Genomic DNA, 20,523 nt, shown 5'->3' on the forward strand with positions numbered 1-20,523 from the left:
TGTTTCAGTACCGCGATGCTGAACATCGGTGTTTATGGAGCAGCGGTAACCACCACGTGTGCTGTGCACGCCGCCCTTCGAAGCCAAATAGCAGCAACTGTTTTGTAGTGACAGTGGAAACAGGAATAGATCAAAGTTCATCCTCGGCTCTGTCGGCGTGCAGGAGGATACCCTATACCGTTAAGCAACTTTAATCATGCCCTCTGACCTTTTCGAACACAAGAACTCCTTTTCTTGACCGTAGTTCTCCCGATGTTGCTCATGTGCACTACATGGCCGTGTGTGGTCTCAGCGACACAGCAGGCGCTCAGAGGGAAATCTAAATGAGAAGAGAGTCAAGAGGCTTTGAAGGATTATAGAGTTGTATTGTCTTCAAACTAAATGTAACGTGTATATTTGATCAGCAGACCTTAAAGAGAAGAACTGAGGGACAGTAGAGGTGACATGGTGGCTCCTATTACACAGACCTGCACCGTGGAACAAGTACACAGGAGGGAAACACACACAGTGTATAGATGCACACACTTGATCGAGATACATTTGGGTTTTGGTTGGAAGATATGAGATAATGATAGCATTTATGGAAAGATGACGTCAACTACATGTAGCTACTGTTGTGTTCTTGAACTGTCAAGATTTGTCTACATTTTTAACATTAATTCATGTTTTTCACATTCATATTCATGTGATCAAACGTTTGTCCCTAGCTGTCCCCAATTAACTGATCTGAACTAGTCTGGAATTTTACCCCGAGGAACGAATGAACACACACACACAAACACACGCACACACGCACACACGCGCACACACACACACACACACACACACCGCTCTACCCAGATGTATACAGTATATATTTAGAACGGGAATCAAAGGATATGTGTGTCGAGTAACTGATTCGTTGATTAATATAAAATGAGTCAACAACAATTTCGATAACCAATTTATGGTTTATGTTATTTATTAAGCTTCTCAATTTGCTTTTACATTCTTCTGTTTCATATTCATTTTCTTTGGTTTAAGACTGTTGGTCAAAAACAAACAAAACAAACAATTTGAAAATCATACAATTACCTTAATTTTGAACACACAGTTAACAAAAACAGATTCACACCTTGTGTGTGTTTGTGCAGGCATACATACGCTTTTATGTGTGTGTGTTTGTGAGAGTGTGGGTCAGACTCACTACCCCCTCTCCACTCTCCCTTTATGGTGGGGAGATTAGGTAGTTAATCCTGTAGATCTCAGAGAAAAGCCACTCCTGATGCCACAATGGATTTAACTCAGTCCACCAGAGAGAGGACAGACCTGCTGCCGATACGCATCTCAACCTCTGACGGAATCAGGGCCCACACACACACACACACACACGCACACGCTCACACACAAGGCGGAGCACTTCACCAAGGACAGGATATTATATTACATATGTATTAGATGCATGCTATAAATAATATCACAACCTTATTAAACTTAAGATAATGCCTACTGTATACTGTATACTGTATCTATTCCATGAAATACCTACTATATTGTATGAATAATATATCTATCCAGTAAAAACAGTTATTCACCTAAATAAAAGTCTCTCAGGCTGTTTAACAAAGGCCATTATTGCTCCGCTGGACATTCTTCACCCTCCATGACAGCACATGTAATCCTGGACACTGATTTGCTTATTTATTGATTAAGTCATTAAACAGGGGTGAACAGCCTTTTCCCCTTGTATTATCCTTCAAGCAACTGATCACATCCAATGGACCAACTGTCACCATGCATGACTGCAAATACTAGTGAAAACAGTCCCTTTTGCTTGCTACTAGCAGTGCTGTTCTGCTGAGCCTGATCTTTAACCTTTCCAGATGTGACAGGCAGTTTAGAGTTGTCTTAGTGGTCAATAAAGTATCATGTTGCTAATAGTTAGAAAAGTCTTGATTATGACTTTTCTACAGCCACAAAAAAAGACACTTGTGTTTGGATCAGCGTATAAACATTACCAACAGTCTGTCATGACTTTCTTATTTTCTCAGAAATGAATTGATTATCCCACCCTTTCACTTCTCTGAGCCTCTTTTTTACAAGAACAAAACACCCTCTCCGTGCTAGTTTTTGAGGGGTTTGTGTGCGTGTGTGTGCAGTCTTTCTTCCACCTAAGCTGCCCTCTCTCCCACTCATGCTCCCACTATTTACAGCACTCTCTTTCCTGTTCAACCACCCATCTGGGGACTGCCGCCATGTTCTTAAAGGGGCTGCATCAACCAGCACGTTGAGAAACACTAAACCCGGATATAAAGTAATTCTGACTTCAAAATAAAACGCCGTAACATCTAAATACACCTACAACACGGTGACATATATCAACATTGTTTTGTGAATTTTGCAATAAATAAAATGTTCATTTATAAATGTATTATGTCTCTATGTTATGGGTAGTTGTTAAGTCAACCTTGACCACCTATAACATTAAATACAGCTTACATTTTAATTCATCAATGATAATGATTAAATAATACGATAATGTAACACTGACAGGGCATCTATTCACGCTTAAACTTTTCATACTTTATTTCTGTACTTTTACTTATGTAATTACAATTTTAGATTAGGGCTTTTACTTGTAATGTTGTCACAACCTGGGCGCTTGAGCCATGACATACATGGGAGACCCGCATGTCAATGGTTTATCAAAAGTAATTTAGTATTTTGCACTTTGCTCGCTTTGTTGACAAAGAAAATGCTGATTTAAGATGATTTGATCATCTGAAGAATCTAACAGCTGATACATATTTTACTTTTGAGGATGCAGAGTTGGATGAATGAAACCCCATTTGACCCAACCTTACACCTCTTCTATGTATGTGTCCCTGCTTTTAGAACAGTGCTATGGAGTAAGAGTATCAATGATACAAAAACCTAGCTAGAGTCCCTACTTTTCTGGTATTTTTAACCATTATTGGAAGCATGCCAATTTCATCATATTTAGGCTGATATATTTCCATGTAAATACACATAAATGCAGGAAGTAACATTCTTTATATATATATATATATATATATATATATATATATATATATATATATATATATATATATTTGGATGAACACTGTATTGTATCATACCTCCAGCTATTTATTCTGTATATTGCTATTGCCATAACTTGTACCACAATATATTGTTGCCTACTGCAACAGCTGCACTTATTCACATTGTCCACACTATAAAGGTAATCTATTATGGCATATTCTATCTCACTGTTCATACTGTCCACACTGTACTTCTTAAGGTATTCATATCTCCCTGTTAATTTGTATTCCATATAAGCCCATTCTATTTATTCTTTGCTCTTTCTGGCTTTTTGCACTTGTAGTCAGTGGGCATACTTGTACTCTGTGCAGTTTGTGTAATGATCCTTGTAATAAAGTAACATAATCACCGACAAGTTAAAAAAAAGGGCATAAACTGCACATGAAGAATGGAAGCAGTTTTATTTTATAAATGAACATCCGGAAGTCACATGTCTGTTTCCATTGCTGCATTGACGGTAGTTTTGAAAGGCAGGCTGACAGCTGAACGGGTCGTAAAGGGACGCAGTCTGTAACATTTGGTCCACAACAATCACAACAAACTCAAGAGAAGCACCGACAGCTTTCGCCGCGTCTTCCGGACCAACCCGCGGAAGTGTTTAAGTTCACCAGAGGACGGTCACCGGTAACCTTGCGGATATTTCTTGCTCTTTTCCACCAAGAGAGAACAAGATCCGTGTCCGGATGTGCCAGCAGTGTTGGGTTTTTTCGCATGGCGTAGGCACCTTTTTCTAAAGCAGGATACTCTTGGTGTGCGGAGGGTCGGAGGAGGCCCCTCGGGTCGACGCTGTGTGTCCCGCTAACATTAACCTCACCTGCAAATGTCCCAATTAGTGTGGGGAATGATCAACGGAATGGTTGTGCAATAGAGAGGAAGAAGCGTCGCAGAACATCCCGGCTCCCTCACTTGTGCGCCTGTGGAGAGAGAGAGAGGGAGAGAGAGAGAGAGATAGAGAGAGCTAGAGAGAGAGAGAGCTAGAGAGAGTCACCAGGATTACGTTGCGTTTGTGTTTCCTGCTCGGAAGCACCGACAACGACGTTTGTTTGAGCTCTTTGCTCCTTGGTTCCTTGTCCTGTGTGTGTTTGTGAGTGTGAGAGTGTGTGTGTGTGTGTGTGTGTGTGAGAGAGAGAGAGAGGACACCTCCGAGGATCGGGAGAACCTTCACGATGACGGGAAGCACCCCGGCGGACATGGTGAGTGCATTTCCCCCTTCACCATTTACATCCATGCTTTTCCTCCAGGGGGTTGAGAGTGTTCTTCACGCGCTACTTCTGGGTTTATTTATCTGATTGGAGAACATCGCTGTCTCGACCCAGTGTGACTTATTGATTATGAAATATGACATCGTAGTGGGTTTTAAAGTGGGGTTTGTGGAGCTACAGTGCAACTTTATTATTATCAGAGTTTGCAAGTTCCTTAATTTCCTTAACTTAAACTTGTCCATCCCTTTATTCTTTGCTGCATGTTTGAACTGTATGTATGTGTATTGTATGAAGGATGTTCCTATAGTTCCAGGTAGCCATTGGCTCCCATTGATTTCCCTCCAGTATGAAACTCTAAGCACACTACCGCCACATCTTTATGTTCTGTAATCTATCGGTGAACACCAAGTCTGCATTAATATCTGAGTGTCGCGTCACTTTGATGCCAGACATTTAATTCCTGGTGACATTCCTGGAACGTTTTCTACCAGGAAGTTAGTTAATTAATGGAAGTCTGACTAAATAAATGCAGACTTGGTGTTCATTAGAGGTAAAACGGTGATATTATAAAATAATAAGTTAAATGGGTAGATGTACGGCTAGTTTTGATCACTGAGTGACATTAGCTGGTTCCAGCTTTTGAAATGTGAGGATTTGCTGATATCTCTGTTTTTATATGAACTATATATTTAACACATTTGTTTTCAGACACTTTAAGATGTCAACATGAGCTTTGGGAAATAGTCATGGGCTTCTGCCAGTATTTTCAAATAATTGATGGACTGAGCAATTGGAAAAGTAATGGACAATAATATCAGCAATAAGAAATAAAGTTAGTGCCCTGATGCTCACTGCGATGGATTACTAAACTCCCGTGAACCTCCAGCATCTCAGAAAGCCAGACAGGAAAGCCGTTGAGCAGAAGGCGAGCTGCTCTTCTGCTGGTCTGAAGTGCACGTACACAGTAATTGCATTGCTTACTACAACCCCATTATGTCACACCCACTGATGTAGTGGTGCTTTTAAAGGAGGCTCAACTATGACTGTCTGTGGTCACCGTCAGGTGACTTTATCAGCTTAATCCCACCCTGCCCTCTCAGGACACTATCCTTTTATAATGTATTTTAGCTCACTGACTGTGGTGCGTGTTGTGAACTCTCATCATAAAGATTTATGTCAGCAGCTCGTGGGCAAGCTATTCCACAAATTAAAAGGCGTCTAAAATGAATTTAATTTGGCTCAGCCAGTCTTAGGCGTGATATTTCCCCTCTGTCCGTCATCGTTGCTGCTAGTGCGCTCCAAGAATAATTCCAGGTCTATGTATAGAAAGGATAAACCACGTAATGTGCCCCTCCACGCAGAGATCAGCTAACCCAGCTGTGCCTGTACTCCTGCGTCCAAGTCTCTGATCCCCTGGACAGCAGGTCCATTATGTTGTTGGGATAATACTGTGTGGAAGGTAGAGGTGAGCCGGCCTCTACTTATACAATATGTGATCCAGTTCAGCACATCACAAAGAATTTCCGTGGACAAATTCATGAGTTGAATCTTTCATCCCCTGACCTCTCATGACTGGTAGCTAAATCTAAAAAAAAAAGGTTTACAGAAGGTCTCTTGTAACGTCAATATCTGTGAGGCTTTGTATTATGACCTTTAGTCACAGTGTTATGGGTCAGTTTATAGACCGTATGGTGTTTTTCTTGCATATTATAAAATGATAATTCAGATAACTTTGATAGACGCCTCCAGTCAGGCTGCTGAAGTGTCTTTAAGCAACACACGGATTCCCTGCCAGCTGCTTTATAGCTCAGCCTTTTGCTGTGAGAATTTCCCTGTGGGGGGAAGTATCACATTATTATCGCATCATTTATCGTCAGTGTCAGGCATAAAGTTCAATGAGAAAGTAATAATATTTCCAACTGCCAACTCCCAAGCATTGTTTTATATGGTTTAAAAAAAGATTCCTGCCAGATATGCTGTCTTCAGGCTCATGTTATTAACATGCATGCAGAAGAAACATAGAGGTCAAACTCTGCACACAAGGAAGACATTTCAGGATTACTGCCAGTGAAAATCTTCAGAGCATCGCTTCCTTTTGTGGTTTTGCTCAATCTATACATCGAACTAGCTCCTTCCCCAAGGAAATATGCATTTAACTCGTACTACGTTGTTGAAATCGGCAGCAGATGCACTCTTCGTTTTCCCCATCAACTCTCACTCAGTCTGGGGAATGAGCAAGTGTTCACACACACAGGCACACTTATAAAGGCTGTGTAGAGTGGCAGCGAGAGTAGGAGGAGAGGCGATTGCCAAACATTGTGGGTGAATGAATTTGAGAGAAAGGAGAAGGAACAGTCATGCCTCTTGAGAATGGAGGATGGGATTCTTTTTCTTCTCCTGTCCTGAAAAAGAGGAACGGTGGAGGGATAGAAAGAGTGAAGGATGGGGAGGGGGCTAATTGCCTCGCTCCGGGTGGACCTCAGGAGTGCTGACAGGGCTGAAACGGTTCCCATGGCAACAGTGGGACGCTTTGATCTGAAGTCTGGATGCCCGTGTGAGCGTGTGGAAGGGTTGGGCCACGGTGTACTGCAGCTATGTGTGCAACAACAAGCTGACAAGCTAGTAGTCCAGGAGCAGGAGAAGAATAACGCACCTCAGATAAGACCCGCTGAATGAATACACTCCAGAAAAAGACTTGAGAGAGTGAATTTCAAACATTACCGCTTTCGATATGTCCCGGCGCAGCAGACGAGACGGGGAGAGCTAGATGTAGACGCGCACACATAGAGAGGGAAGTACATGAGAGTTTATCCGGTGTACCTATCTCCTTTATTAATGTTTAATAAGTTGGTTACTAATACTTGTTATATGACATTAATAAGAAGAACGTTTGGGTGAGGCTGGTTTCAGATCTTGAAATCAAAGCCCAAATGTCCGATTTCAGAAAAATTGCTAATTTATGGCTGTTTCCCTTGGTGGAGAATCAATTGAAACTATTCAATTCTATTCAATTAATTTCAATTTATTTTGTACAGCCCAAAATCACAAATGACAAATTTGCCTCCATAGGGCTTTACAATCATTTGACATCCTCTGTCGTATGATTGACCTCACATCCAGCAAGTAATTTGAAAATCTCTCCTTGGACTTTGTTATATTTATTTTTTCTAGCTTCAGATATAAGAACTTGTCCGGACTTGTTCTAATAACTGACGTATAAAACATTAGGTAATAACTGAGCCATTAATGAAGCCAAAGCCCGAAGTGGTAACAACATGACGTTCCCTGTTCGGACGTGTTTACTTAAGTTGTACCGGCTCACATCTGATACTGATATGATATGAAGAAATAAACACTGTTTCCACACGTACACACTCATGCACACTCTGTGGGTAGTATTCAAACTCCCTTTCATGTGTGCAGTGGTGAGTATGTGTTAATCTGTGTTGGAGGGTAATACTCACCCAGACCATGAGGTTTGACATAATTAACCCTTCAGATGTCAGGTGAAATTATATATAATAATCCATTTAATTTATACAGTGCTTTTTAAGAGGCTCAAAGACACTTTACATGTTACATTATACACCGTAGACACAGCTACGGGGAGCAAAACAGGGTTAAGTGTCTTGCTCAAGGACACATCGACTAGGGCGGGGATTGAACTGCCAACCCCCTGATTGAAAGAATGTTCTTCCACACCATCGGGTCTTATTGACAAGTGTGTCGGATCATAAAATCTTTACTGAGAAGGAACCAAAGCATCCCAAACGATTGATCACTTGTACCCGCCTCATCATTTATTCATTTAGTCCAGCAGCACCACACGAGGTCTTCTTAAATAATGTTAGTATGACAAAAATAACCTGACTTTGTAGGTTGTTATTTAGGGCTGTGACTAATGATAAAAAAAAGAATGAAATCAAGATAATCATTTAGTCTATAACATGTCAGAAAATGGTAAAAACTAATTGTCTCTTGCAAATGTAAAGTAACGCTCAAGGCGATGTCTTTTTAAACGTCTTGTTTTGGGCGACAAATAGTGCAAAGCCCAAGATATTCAGTTTAGTAGGCGAAAAGAAACCAGCAATAATTCACATTAGAGAAGCTATAACCAACGATGCTACTATAAATGTATCAACATTTCTATTTATAAATGAAACATCTATACAGAAAGGTGTATTATCGTGTTATTTTACCAGTAGCTGGCTAAAAGCTAGTTACCTCTGCTACTCTGTGTGTGGCTAATTATAATGATGGTGCTTTGAAAGCAGTATATAGTTCATTCCCACATTGTCAGAGAGTCTCCTTGGGGACTCGCCCACAAACACACACACACACAAAGGAGTCAAAGGTTGGGGTTGGAGGTCAGCGGTGTGTTGGTTGCGTATGAAAGGACAATGGGGGGATCCTTGCTGCTGAAGACAGCGCTCCCTGTCCCTCTTCCCAACTCGAGCTTAGCTCAGCACTTATGACATCGGGTAGCCAGAGACGGAGAGAGGTCGGCAGGCGGGTCTTCAGCCTCGAGCAGGAGCTGCTGACGGGGCTTTGATTGACACAGTCAGTGGGAGAAAGATCACTATTAATTCCTGACTGTTGGATGAAGCATGTCAGGGAATATGTGCACAGTTGCAGACGCCATGTGTCGCAAGTCTGAGTCACAGATCAGGATTACATCACTCTGCCCGGTTGCAGGACGTGATGGATCGACTCTGACATTGTCACATGTAGGCCTCGGAGCGCAATGGAAAGTTCTGACAGCAGTTCTGAAGATGTGTGTGAATGTGCTGGATTTTGCATTAATTTCAAGCATATCCAGAAAATGATGACTCAGAGTTGAAATGCTGACGGATTGTGTAATGCTGCAGCTAAAATATCTATTCTGTTTAAAACCAATGACGTACATGCTCAGTTGTTAATGGTTTTACTTTCCACTGAGTCGGTGAATAATAATTCACATCTAATATTTGTATTGACAGTTGCTGGTATTATCAAGCATTAGCATTTCGTTGATGTGTATGTCCGGCAGCCTTCTGTGATTTTGTACCATCCATTCAATTGTATTGATGCATGTCTGCAACACCAACAGGAAGTCCTATTGAGAACCTCTCACCCATTGGTTGCTTACGTAACTTTTTATTTGCATTATGTTTGTCTGTGTATTCTTCAGCGTGGCATGTGTCGGTGCATGTGCATCCATGTGATGTCCTCTATGAATAATGACGACTACTGTACATACCTGTCAGCGCTCCTGCTGTGGGTTTTTCCATCTTTCATCCAGCAGATCACTTATTCATGATAATATGCTCTGTAGATGCATCTTCCCCCTATGGGGCTCCTATTACTTATGCTGGTACAGAATGTTATGTCAGAAATATAAAATGTACAGGAGGCAATAAATATACATTTCTGGAAACTTGACAGCTATGAATCTTTGATTTTCAGAACCTGCACAACGCATCAACATGCCGTGTATTTTCCTGTATTAGAGTTTTCATCATAGTAGAGCTAAGAGGCTACTGTGTGTGTGTGTGTGTGTGTGTGTGTCAAGCTTAACATGGTCTCTTTTACTGTTCTGCCCATAAACATGCAAAGTACTAATCGTGCTAGATTCTCATTAGTAAATAGATCACTACTCATCATCATTGCTGTGTTTCCTTCTGTCGCAGTAACGTTAATGCACATAGCTCACTACGTATTTTATTTGGTGGGTCTAAATGATAATAATAATAATAATAATAATGCATTTAATTTATATAGCGCTTTTCATACGAGATGCAAGAAGAACAGGCAGCCGGTGTTAGAGCTAGAATATATTCTAGATATATTACTATATTGCAAGGCCGTGATATAATATGCCTCATTTGCTCCACTTCAGGTTTTATTATTGTGAAGCATTTACTAATGGGAATCTTGCACGATTCGCACTTTTTGACATTCTCTTCACTTCGTGGCTTAGTGGTAGTTTAGAAGGCACCAAGGGTCAGATGTATTACTTTTTACGTCGCGAGACGACACATTTTATTTTTGTAATGAAGATGGATAATATTTTGTGGTAATTCTGTCGAGACCTAAAGGAATGCTCCAGCATTAATTAGCAGCTCCATCATAATTAACGATATAAGAAACACACACAAGACAGATAACAAGTTTTGTGTTTGGAACAGGCATCGACACCTACCACCAACTTGGTCATTCCCTCTTGTCCTCACTAAGTGTCCTCTGCATCTCAACCACGGCCTCCTGAATGTGGAGTGAATTTTCCATTCATATTCTTTCAAAAGATACTATTAAAGGAATGTGATAGAGAGGTTGAGCGACTGAAATGTTTATTTCCTGGTTAGTCGACATGGGTCCCGAATGGCCACGCCTAAGACCCATCTGCCGCCGCACGCACGCAACTATCACCAACTAATTAAAAACCAGTTAATCTCACACACCCTGGCGTAAAAGCCAAAGTATGGAGGCTTTTTGCTCCGAGAGGGCGAAGCAACTCACCATGCAGATTGCCAAGGAACTGCGTCATTGATATTTAGAGCTTTTGCCCAATGTTGCACACTTTGCAACTGAGATACAATATTCATCTCTATGTTTTTACGGACTCAACTCTACTTTTTTTACCTGTTCCAGAAAGCGTTGTTTTTGTATGAGACTTGAATGCTTATTGCCTACAACAGGAGGATTTGTTTGAAGAGAAGTATATATTATTAATTTGTGACTAAGGGCAGCTTGTTATATACCAAATGACTCAGAACCCGTGTTTACTTTGAGGATGCTGCTACAGGCCCAATTTAATTTCTTTACTTGTTGGTGTTCTTCTTTCTTTTAATAAAACATTTTGATGCATGAAGATGAGTCGATAATCGCATCACAACCCTCTGATCGTGCCATCGTGAGCTGCCCAGAGATTCCCACCCCGACTGGAGCAACATTTCACAAAGCAAACTATAATAACCACCAAGATTAAATCTTTAGGAGAAAGCTCGCTATTAGATTTCCCTCACAAGGTCTGTTAGTGCGACCCCATCTCCTTTTGATGTTGGTTTCTATTTCTGATCCGCCCAGCTAGAAGACTGAATAGTTCCGTGAGTAACTCTGAGGGTTTCCAAGAAAAAAAGTCAGTGTGTGTTGGGATAAGGGCTTATTCTGCTGGAAAACCCCCCCTCTTTTCAACAGTCAGTGTTGGCAGGTATGGCTTTGCTCAGGCTGAGGAATGTGTTGAACTACTTCACTGGTTTTGGGGCACCCGAGGTCCTGGTTCAAGAGAAGACTTCTGGTCTACACTATTGATTCTGGTCCTGATCTCTCTTGACGGTGAATAAGCACTTTTTGTACGCTACATGTCCTCATGCCCTTGAACATTAATATTCCAGAAGCAAAGGTGGCGATGTACTGAGCACCAAATTCACAGCGCTAATAACTAATTCCTGATCATTGGGTTCTTCTCCACTGTACATGCTGGACACCTCAGGACAGAAGTAAAGTGAGGACGCTCTCCAGATTGTATGCACGCTGTTACAGAGTCAGAGAGTGGGTGTGAGTGCGAGCACCAACATGACAAAGTCCTGACTAGATTCTCTACGCCACTTCTGAAGTGTATGTGTGTGCATACAGTATTTTGTTTATGCATGTGCACATTTGCATGCAGCAGAAACCAGCAGATTCACAACCGCTTGTTCCTGTTCAGTGTGACGTGTTTGCTGTTGGCTTTTCCAGTGGAGTAACACCCACGACACAAACTAGAGCGGCGCTTTTAAAGGTCATCGTTTTACACATGATGGCGTCGTGGCACCGTCCCACTTGGTCCCTTATATCTGTTATCTCTGTTAGTCTTACTAGTCACTAAAAAGGGAGGGAAATTCTCTGACGTTTTGTATATTTGTTTCAAGTTCTATTCATTGATCATATTTTCAAAAATGTATCTCCAATATGATGCTGCCAAAAGCCTTCTCCGGAATTGCAGGGATATCATTCTGGTAGACAAATGCAGTTGTATTTTTTTAAACAAAGTGTAGATGTAGAAAGTGAACTCTTCTGCCTCTTCTCCGCCTTTTTAAAACAAAACTAATAGTCAGAAACCGGACCAAAGACATGACCCACTGTCCTCTGTGTTAGCCATGTTTCCTATCTAAGTTAAACCAATTGAGCCAAGAACCTTTTTTGTCAAAGGAAAAAGAAGAAGATGAGTTACTGCTTCCTCATACTGAAGAAATGATAGTCGTCAGATGCTGTGTGTCGGCTGACTTGAGAAACAAAAATGAGGAAGAGAACAGACTGAGCAGCCAAACACAAGCTCATTTTACGGAAAGTTCATTTTATAGAGTTCTCAGACAGTGTGTTTAAAAACCTTTTGCTCATTTGCATTTCTCATAACAACTGAGGCAACTTCATTGTGTGAAGCGGCATGTTTGCCAATATTCTACTCACAGACATAGTTTGCCAATCAGTAATGGAAACTAGTGTGACTAATCAATGGAGACAGGGAGTTCCTAGGTTATGCGTTCTTATTTTGGAAACTACGTTTGGAATGGAACATCTGTGTTCTCAGTGCACACACACACTGTCATGATTTCAGTTGTTCACCAGCCAAACTCTTGTTTTCATGTCATTCAAGTGATGTTTCAGTATGGGGTCTTTCCACACGCTGCCATTTTCCTACATATCATTTAAATAGATGTAAAACAAAAGCTCTTAAGTGAAAACGCCACGTTTCCCTGTGAGTCTAAATGTTGAGTAGAAATAGAGTGCAAGTGTGTGAAGGAGAAATAATGGATGGGGGGGGGGGGGGGCTGGTGTTTGACTAGCTCAATAAAAGGAGCCTTTCAGCAGCACTGGAAACAATTTCCAGCTGTGTGTGTGTGTGTGTGTGTGTGTGTGTGTGTGTGTGTGTGTGTGTGTGTGTGTGTGTGTGTGTGTGTGTGTGTGTGTGTGTGTGTGTGTGTGTGTGTGTGTGTGTGTGTGTGTGTGTGTGTGTGTGTGTGTGTGTGTGTGTGTGTGTGTGTGTGTGTGTGTGTGTGTGTGTGTGTGTGTGTGTGGCTAACAAGAATAGACTGTTCCTCTTTCTGATACATTTAGGGACAGGCTGCCATTTCTAAATCAGCCCTCAAATCTTTCCCAATATTCTAATGTCCTGTGCCAGTGCAGTCAGACAGACAATGCATACTGGGGGAATTAGAGGGGGCAGTGTGGAGACTCTTTGGGTCCCAGACAGGGCGGACATTAGCCACGGAGCAGTCATCCAAAGGTCAGCCTCATGGACTGTTCCAACAGGATCAGCTGGCCTCTAGACCTCACATGTATGCTTTTAACCCAGACTTTTACTCTGTTGTGGGTGTTAGAGAATTACCTTTGTATGCGTTCATAATGTAAAAGGTTTGACAAGCTTTTGTAGTTGAACCCCAATCAGCAATGCGGAATATTTGACCGGCCTCATGTTATTATAGCTATAGGAGCAGCAACTTATCATTGTGTTCATAGTCAATTATTCTGGTTATTGTTGTGGTTAATTGAATAATAGTTTATTCTTTCAAATGTTAGTAAATGATCACAAATACCCACGATTTCCAGAGCTCAGGTCAACCTTCTCATGTCCAATCAACAGTTCAAATCATGACATTTGAGAAGCTGGAGCCAGAACATGTTTTGCATTTTGCTGGCGAAAAGGAATCTATTGTTAAATTTGATGGTGATTGTAGTGTTTTAAAGCCATCCACATGGCAACATATTGGATAAAACCTGATTCCACAGTAACACGGTTTGAATGATAAAACGTAAGACTATAACATAAACTTAGAGGATTGTTGCATCATCCAGGAGAGTCGTGTCGTGTCGTGTCATGTGTCGCGAGGACAAGATTTCCAAATCTGAATGTGGAAAAAACGCTTCATGAACGTCCTCGGGCCTCCCAACCCTCTAAACTAACTAGAGTTCATCCTCCAACTAAACTAGAGCCTTAATCGTCAGCTGATAATGTGAACCAGCTTTAGTATTTAAGCTTTCAGGGGTTTGAGAACAGACGGCAATAATCCTGCCAATTTTACATATGGTTATTATATTTAAAGTTATTGTTTGTGTCAACCACTTAAATCTTTTTCAGCAACTTCAGTAGAAATATACTACTTTTGGTGTCCTTGGATTAAGAAAAACTCCTGTTTATTTTCTGTACACTGTGATGTGTTTCTGATCCTAATGCTGAAAGATTGTCAAGTTTATGTTGGGCAAAATGTGACAGGCATTACATGTGTACCGTGACCATATTTTAACTAACTAAGCCGTAATAGCAAGTGAAACACAATTGGCAGGAAATGTTTTGGCTTGTTGCTGAAATGTCGTTATGTCGGAGGTAACAATAGAGAGACGTAAGATGTTTCTTTTTTGCATCTTTTTTAGATTTTATGATATAGTCACAGAAGAGTCAAAGATAGAGAAGACAGCCATATACAGGAGTGTGTGTTTGTGTGTGTGTGTGTGTGTGTGTGTGAATATGATAGAGAGAAAAGGCGAGCATAGAGAGAGGGTATATTTGGCTTTCATGCTGTCGTGCACAAATTTGTCATTGCATGTTGGATGCTATGGAGCACTCTGACTGAATATCTCTAATGATCCCAGCAGGGGTTTTGTTTGTTTTGTGTGTGTGTGATCTGAATGAACTAGCATTAATGACGCATTGGACCTTGGTCTAGAATGATTGAAGACGTTCTTAGTTACTTGTAATGAGGAAGCATTGATTTATCTTTAGGGAACCAGCAGAACTGTGATTCACAAAAGAGGACATCAGATATTGACCCTATTGTTTAGCTTAATTACACATTTCCGTGAAGCGGCTTCTCTGTGCCAGAGATCATTTGGCTAAACATACGGTTACCAACGCAACGGCAACGTTCACCGTCTCAAGCTTTTGTGTAGACTCGTGGGTTTGAACGCTCAGATGTTTGTTCACGAGTAAGTCTGTCACATTTTAGCTAAATTGGGCTGACTTCCATTTAGCGTGGCACAGAATAGCTCAGTCAGCTGATCTTGGTACAGTTACAGTTCGTAGTGCGGTGTTGTTTAAGGCTCACTAGTAGTCCCGTTTCATTTTTAATCTAAATGTCACAGTGTTGAATAAACAGGGCTTTATCTGTGAAGCCAAAGTGTGCTTCATTCTCAAAGTGGTCTTGACCTCTGCAAGCACTCTTTTGTGAACTCGGGTGGATATATGAGGAGTAATAATACAATCTAGCATGGCTGTAAACATCTTAATTATTGCTACTTTTACAGGCACCACAACATCTCTTAAACACCACCCCATGGCTGTTTATGTCATCTGTATTCATATTTGTTCTGCCTTAGAGTGGAACAATGTTAGTCAAAGATCTTGATTGGGTCCCCAGCCTCGTCCTCGCTGCCCCGCGCCTTCCTGTTGTTGCTTGTGTAAGCGGTTGCCTGCACTGCCTCCCCACTGAGGCTGCCTCTTCCTGTTGTGCACAAGGCAAACATAACAAGGGGCTCAGATCTCTAACAAGACAACAATGAAAACGGAAACGCAAAGGAAACCCCTACAGATGCATGTCTTACATTCTGCAAACAGTCACTGTGATCATTTATTAAATGAATTTCACATATTATTTATTGTGGGAGTGTTGCATTAGATCACACTATATGATGCAAGGCAGGAGTGCATTGTGCCCCCCCCCCTCCCTATATTATCATTAATATTATGATTTAATATTTATGATTATTATTTAGTGCTATCTACAATACATCTAATACATTTGATGCTTTAATGTTACTTACAACACTGCAAGATTGTATAAGAGGCTTTCATTGCATGTAAACCTGCATCTATTCCTGTCACTGCCTGCTTCTTCATTCCTGAATAGGCTTTGAACATGGTGCGTGCGCGTGTGCGTGTGCGTGTGGTAGTAATACCCCTGGTTGTTTCTGTCCAGTGCCATCTGGTGAATTCCAGCACAGAGGGCATTTTAGCTTGCCAGCAGTCTCTCTCTGTGTGCCTCTCTCTCACACAGACACACACACACAATCACATGTAGACACACATTTCCCCTGCTACACACACATGGCATCCCGTGAGTTGTGACTGTAGGGCAGTACTGTTTTCTCGGGGAGAAAAAAGAAAATGCAGCGTTGTGGATGTAACTGCTGTCTCCCGTTTCTCCTTTCTACTCTGATGTCAATGCTCTCTTTCCCTTTCTTTGCTTTATTGTATCTGAGGACAGGGACAACGATAGTAATAGAAAGGGAATGAGTTATGGAGCCGCAATGTACTTCGTCAATGGGGTGAAAATCATCTAGAAGAAAACAACAAGTTTTCAGGATTTGAGATTCAGAATTGCATTTACCGGCCAACCGTTCACTTTGAATAATGGATGTTGTCTGAAGATGTCTTCTCAACCCACAATCCTTCATGTCAGGCTGAAAACACACAAAGGTCACCTGGCACGAGCAGCATTACACACAGGATCATGGCGGTGGATGGAAATTATTTTACTGGACTGAGTTACATTTGTCCTTCTCCAGCAAAACCATTACCAGTAAATACTGGACGAACAGGAAAGCCAGCACATGTCTGTGGATTTTAGAGCTGCAACTAAAGATCTTTCTCTTAATTGATAACTCTGTTTATTTTTAATATATTCAATATTATATAATACAGAGTAAAGCAACACATTCTCACATTTTAGATGCTGGACCATGTGAGTGAGCTCAGTTTAGAAAATAGCTGAACTAATTAATCAACTATCAAAATTGTTCTCTGGAAAAACGATTTTGAGCATTTCAGCATTACAGCACTTTTTCACAAGATGTATTTCTAAATTGTATGGGGGGTAGCTGCGAATGTAAGATTGCATAACGTCAATTATTGTGTACAAATATATTTCAATAATATAAGCCCTAGTGCTTAATGTTGGATGCACCCTTGAACAACATGGAGAAGTGCCAAGAAAGCACAACCTGAAAGGTTACAAATGAAGTTAATCCTAACTGCAGGGCATCATACACACACTGGGGAGACCACCTAGGAAAGAGTATTGGGCAGGGAGGGGGATGTAGAAACAGAATAGGGGGAGGGGGGACAGAGGTCACCACATAGTATGTTGTTCTCTTGGGAGGGAGAGAACAGCATTGGGATGCTTTACTTGACTCTAGGGCTTTCGCATACTGGGGGGTCGGGGGAGGAAGCGACATTGGTGAGGCACACTGACGGAAGTGAGTGAGTGAGGGAGAGTGAGGGGGGGGGAGCAGACAGGGCTGCTGCAGAGCAAATGGAAGGAGGTAGAGGACAGGAGGTCCTTTCATCACAGCCATCATCAGGGATCATCAACCCTCTGTGTGGTCCCTTCACACCAGCAGCATGGCGACACGTGGCTCGATGGCCTTTGGGTTGGTGTCTCTGCTGGAAGCGGGTTTCTTCCCCAGGAACAGACATCATTTAGAAGAGCAGGCTGGACAATTAATGTTTAATTTGTAAAACAGAACTGCACGGAAATTATGACAAAACATAATAACGTTTAATACAGCTTTCCTGCTCAACAGTATTTTATTGTACTTTTTAATATTTTACTTGAAACAAAGAACAAGAATTAAGGTGGCATGCAAAGCTGAATACCCCAATGCTGAAGAAAGACAAAATGAAAGTCAGATTTACTCCTAAAAGCTTTGTTAAATTAAGCCCTTGTAATTTTTATGATAATGTTCTTCCCCTTGGAAATTAATTATCTTATCAACCTTTTTGTAGTTCAGTCTTTCTCTCTGCTTCCCAGCCAGCAATCAGCTCCATTTGCCACACAGAATGTAACTATGAATTGTGCTCATAGATTAGAGTAAGGCACATTTTGGAGACCGAGGACATCATGTAACTCTGCATTGTGCTGTTTAAAGAGAGTGTTGCAGTCAGTTTTATATGCACAGAAGTGACCAAAATAATTGTGTCAAGAATATGGACCCAACTGTCTCAAGAAAAGTTTGAAAATAGCTGTTTCTTAACTTTACTTTGACACAGTTTGTATATGGAGAAGCAGGGTGTCAGTCATTATCGGCTGATATAGATTTGAGTTGAGATTTACCAATTGTGTTAACCATGAAAAATTGTATTATATATATTATCCTTTTATCTATAGTAATTTTCAGTGGTTATTTGCATAAAACACACAATTCAATCCATCCATCCATTTTCAATACCGCTTATCCTCATTAGGGTCGCGGGGGCGCTGGAGCCTATCCCAGCTGACATAGGGCGAAGGCAGGGGATACCCTGGACAGGCCGCCAGACCATCGAGGGCACATGTAGGGACATACAACCATTCACTCTCACATTCACACCTATGGGACATTTAGAGATCAATTAACAATTCAAATGGTTCGGGGTTAAAAGATTGTATTTTTTCAAATAAAAAATAAATAATCATGTTTCATGTGATACATAATTATATATTAGAGAGCTTGATTGAGGAAGTTAGCCAGGTCATAATTCTCTCTCTAACATCTATTTTATATTGCTGTGAAAATATTTCCTTCAAATACCTGCATCTATTTGATAAACCTCATGCCTAAAACAGAATTTTACGAGATTACATTTGTACACATCACGATGGCGTTAAAATGCATTGTCCCAACGACAATAACCGGATGGTATATTTGAACAATCTGCAGTAAAGCATTATTTCACACTATGATGGTTAAATTACGGCTCACATGAGTGTCAAACCGTGAGGGATCGCGGATCGACTCCAGTCCGTTATACCTGTGCTTCTTTACATCACTTCTATACCATTCTCTATCTTTTGTCTTGCCTTGTGTTTGGGAGAAGGGGACAAACAGTCTAGACGCTGACCGAGGGATCAGAGGAGAATCGATTGAAGCATACAAGAGCAATTTTGCGTCTCATCCTGCAGCTTCCAAAGCAGAGCCTCAGCAGGCTTTTTGAGTGTGCATGTGTGTTTGTGTTTATTGCTCATGTATAAGCAAAAAAGCAAAATGCAAAACGCAAAATAGTTAGTGGATGACCAAAGGAACAAAGTAGATTCACATTCACGCTTCCTCTTCTCGCCGCGTCCCTCTGACCTTCGTTGTTCCCTCTTTGAATCCTCGTTGAGTTCCCTCTCTCATTTCCTCCATCAGTCCCACGGGCACGCCTCCAAAAGATGTCAGCGTTTCCTCTGCCCTCCTAAAGCCTCAGACCTCGTCATCACTATACTGTCTGTACAGCATCAGCACTTTGGAGGTGATGCTCGGGACTCTGTGGATCTATGTTGTCTTTCTCTCTCTTCTGTTACATCTCCCGCTGTTTGTCTTTTTCATTTGTTCCTTTCATTTGTTTCACGTCACTCTGTGTTTTGTATTTTCTTTCTCTAAAACTATTTGAGAGTTTTGTTCTCCCTGATGAGATGAAGACAGCGGAGCGGGAGCCTAGTTAAGGTCTGCTGTGGGGATGGGGCTGTCAGTGGAATTTAGTCACGTATAACCTTTTTTTTTTATTATCTTCTGCTAAGTGACATTCTGTCTCACTTCACTACATTTCCATCCTCTTCGCGTTATGTTGTCTTTACTCTCCGTGTTGGCTCTGTAAAGATGAGGAAAAGCTCAATACGTTCACCTTACAGACAAGAGTCAAGATTGTGTGTGTGTTTGTGTGTGTGTTTGTGTTTGTGTGTGTCTTGAAGAATGGTGGCTAGTGGTGTGCGGCTTCATACCTGTGGATATGTTTTAGACCCCCCCATTCTGTACAATCTACCTGCAGTAACAAAGGTGATATGTTTTCAAATCTCACACTCAATGCTGTCGCTGTAAAGAAGAGCAGCAGGCAAGTGTCTGTGGTGGAGGTGGGCTGTACCTTTGTCTCACAACTTATTAGGCTGTGGGTTCTTCTATTAGTCTCAGTAATTTTCATCGATGAGGTTTGCAGATGTTAAGGATGTCAAAGAGAAACATCTTGAACCTGCGATCGGAGCTACGGGGATTCTTGGCCAGCTGAAACAAGTTGTGAACACAACATTTACATTTTTGAGATGATATGACAGAAAACATCAACAGCTTTATTGTCAACTGCACAGAAGAACAAGTTGCACGGTACAATGAAATCCCAAGTTTGCTGTCCTTTCTGATTGACATTCATAAATATCTGATTAAAGAATGCTTAAGAGTGCCAAACGGAAACAATTTGAACAAGTTTAAATACATATATAATACTGTACTGTAAAGTGGGATCACTAATGGCTTGTTAAGGGCTTAATAGTAA

General features: G+C 41.2%; 1 protein-coding gene across 1 annotated transcript in view; it reads left to right on the forward strand.

Moving 5' to 3' along the window:
* Positions 1 to 3,526: 3,526 nt before the first annotated feature.
* The window catches only part of ubl3a (ubiquitin-like 3a), a 32,572-nt gene continuing 15,575 nt past the window's right edge, over positions 3,527 to 20,523 (forward strand). Inside the window, exon 1 of the mRNA XM_034549564.1 lies at positions 3,527 to 4,277. Within this exon, the coding sequence (XP_034405455.1) occupies positions 4,251 to 4,277 (27 nt within the window). The 5' untranslated portion in view covers positions 3,527 to 4,250. The remainder of the gene's footprint in view (positions 4,278 to 20,523) is intronic.

The sequence above is a fragment of the Cyclopterus lumpus genome, chromosome 14 (assembly GCF_009769545.1).
Source record: "Cyclopterus lumpus isolate fCycLum1 chromosome 14, fCycLum1.pri, whole genome shotgun sequence".
Taxonomy (NCBI): Eukaryota; Metazoa; Chordata; class Actinopteri; order Perciformes; family Cyclopteridae; genus Cyclopterus; species Cyclopterus lumpus.